The 1,046-nt window shown below is 44.6% G+C and overlaps 1 protein-coding gene across 1 annotated transcript; it reads left to right on the top strand.

The window, feature by feature from the left end:
* Positions 1–207: 207 nt before the first annotated feature.
* Positions 208–810, top strand: LOC149815265 (secreted RxLR effector protein 78-like). Its single transcript, XM_089990508.1, has 2 exons — positions 208–585; positions 721–810. Exons 1-2 carry the CDS (start codon positions 208–210, stop codon positions 808–810), a joined length of 468 nt encoding a protein of 155 aa, XP_089846634.1.
* Positions 811–1,046: the final 236 nt, after the last annotated feature.

Genomic DNA, 1,046 nt, shown 5'->3' with positions numbered 1-1,046 from the left:
GCCATTGTATCTCTTATTCCAAAAGATGCTACGTTGGTAGACATAGCGCGATACCGTCCTATCTCTGTCTTAGGAGGAATCTACCGGATCATCGCCAAGGTATTGGCTACCAGGATGCGTGCTATCGCTAATCAGATTTTTTCAGATGCTTAATTTGCTTTCATTCCCCATAGACGGCTGTAACATTCATTTATTCTGGCCACAGAGATGGTTCACTCTCTGAAGTCCTGCGGGAGGCCTTTCTTTACTCTTAAACTTGACTTTCACAAAGCATATGACTCAGTGCATTGGCCTTTCCTCTTTCACATGTTGGAGAACTTTGGATTTGGTCAACGTTTTTCTAATTGGGTGCGTGAGTTGGTCACAAGTGCACAATCCCAAGTTCAGATTAACGGGGCCTGTGGTAAGCAGTTCAAAGTTGGGCGTGGTATTCGGCAAGGATGCCCCTTGTCCCCTCTGCTTTTTAACGTCGTTTCTGAAGGCATTGTGGTCTTGCTCAAGAGGGTCGTGGGGTGTGGTTTTATTAAGCCACTCGAAGTTCAGGGGCTCCAGAGCAATATTCTTACTTACGTCGATGACATGATTGTTTTTGGCATTGGATCCATCCAACAAATGTTAAGAGTCAAGCTCATCATCCTCTTTTTCCTATCGATGTTGGTCCTCTCACTAAACAATGATAAGTGCTGCATTTCTATGATCAATGTTCCTCTACATATGCAGGCCATCGGTCAGAAGATCTTTCAGTGTGCCTCCTCAGATAAGTTTTTCCCCTACCTTGATATGCCGCTTCAGCTCTCAAGGATTCCATGAGTTGCTTGTAACGCCACTCTGCAAAAGGTTCAGACTAAGATCTCGACCTGGCAAGCCTCCTACCTTTCGATTGCTGGCAGACTTACCCTCATCAAACATGTTTTAAATGCGATGCCAAAATTTCTTATGTCTATGTTCCTTATGCCTATGGAGATCAATAAGAAGCTCTCTGGGTTATTGACCAGGTTTCTATGGTGTGGGCAAGGTAATAATACCAAGCGTCACCTTGTGGGTTG

Source organism: Nuphar pumila, chromosome 15 (genome assembly GCF_984573655.1).
Source record: "Nuphar pumila chromosome 15, dmNupPumi1.hap1.1, whole genome shotgun sequence".
NCBI classification, from domain to species: Eukaryota; Viridiplantae; Streptophyta; class Magnoliopsida; order Nymphaeales; family Nymphaeaceae; genus Nuphar; species Nuphar pumila.
Note: the sequence above shows the minus strand (reverse complement) of the source record. Positions and strands in the feature narration are given on the sequence as shown.

Excerpts from the sequence above, each read along its gene's own strand:
- LOC149815265 (XM_089990508.1), top strand. The coding sequence starts at position 208 with ATGGTTCACTCTCTGAAGTCCTGCGGGAGGCCTTTCTTTACTCTTAAA. Across the intron at positions 586-720 it reads CTTACGTCGATGACATGATT|GCCATCGGTCAGAAGATCTT; the intron begins GTTTTTGGCATT and ends CTACATATGCAG.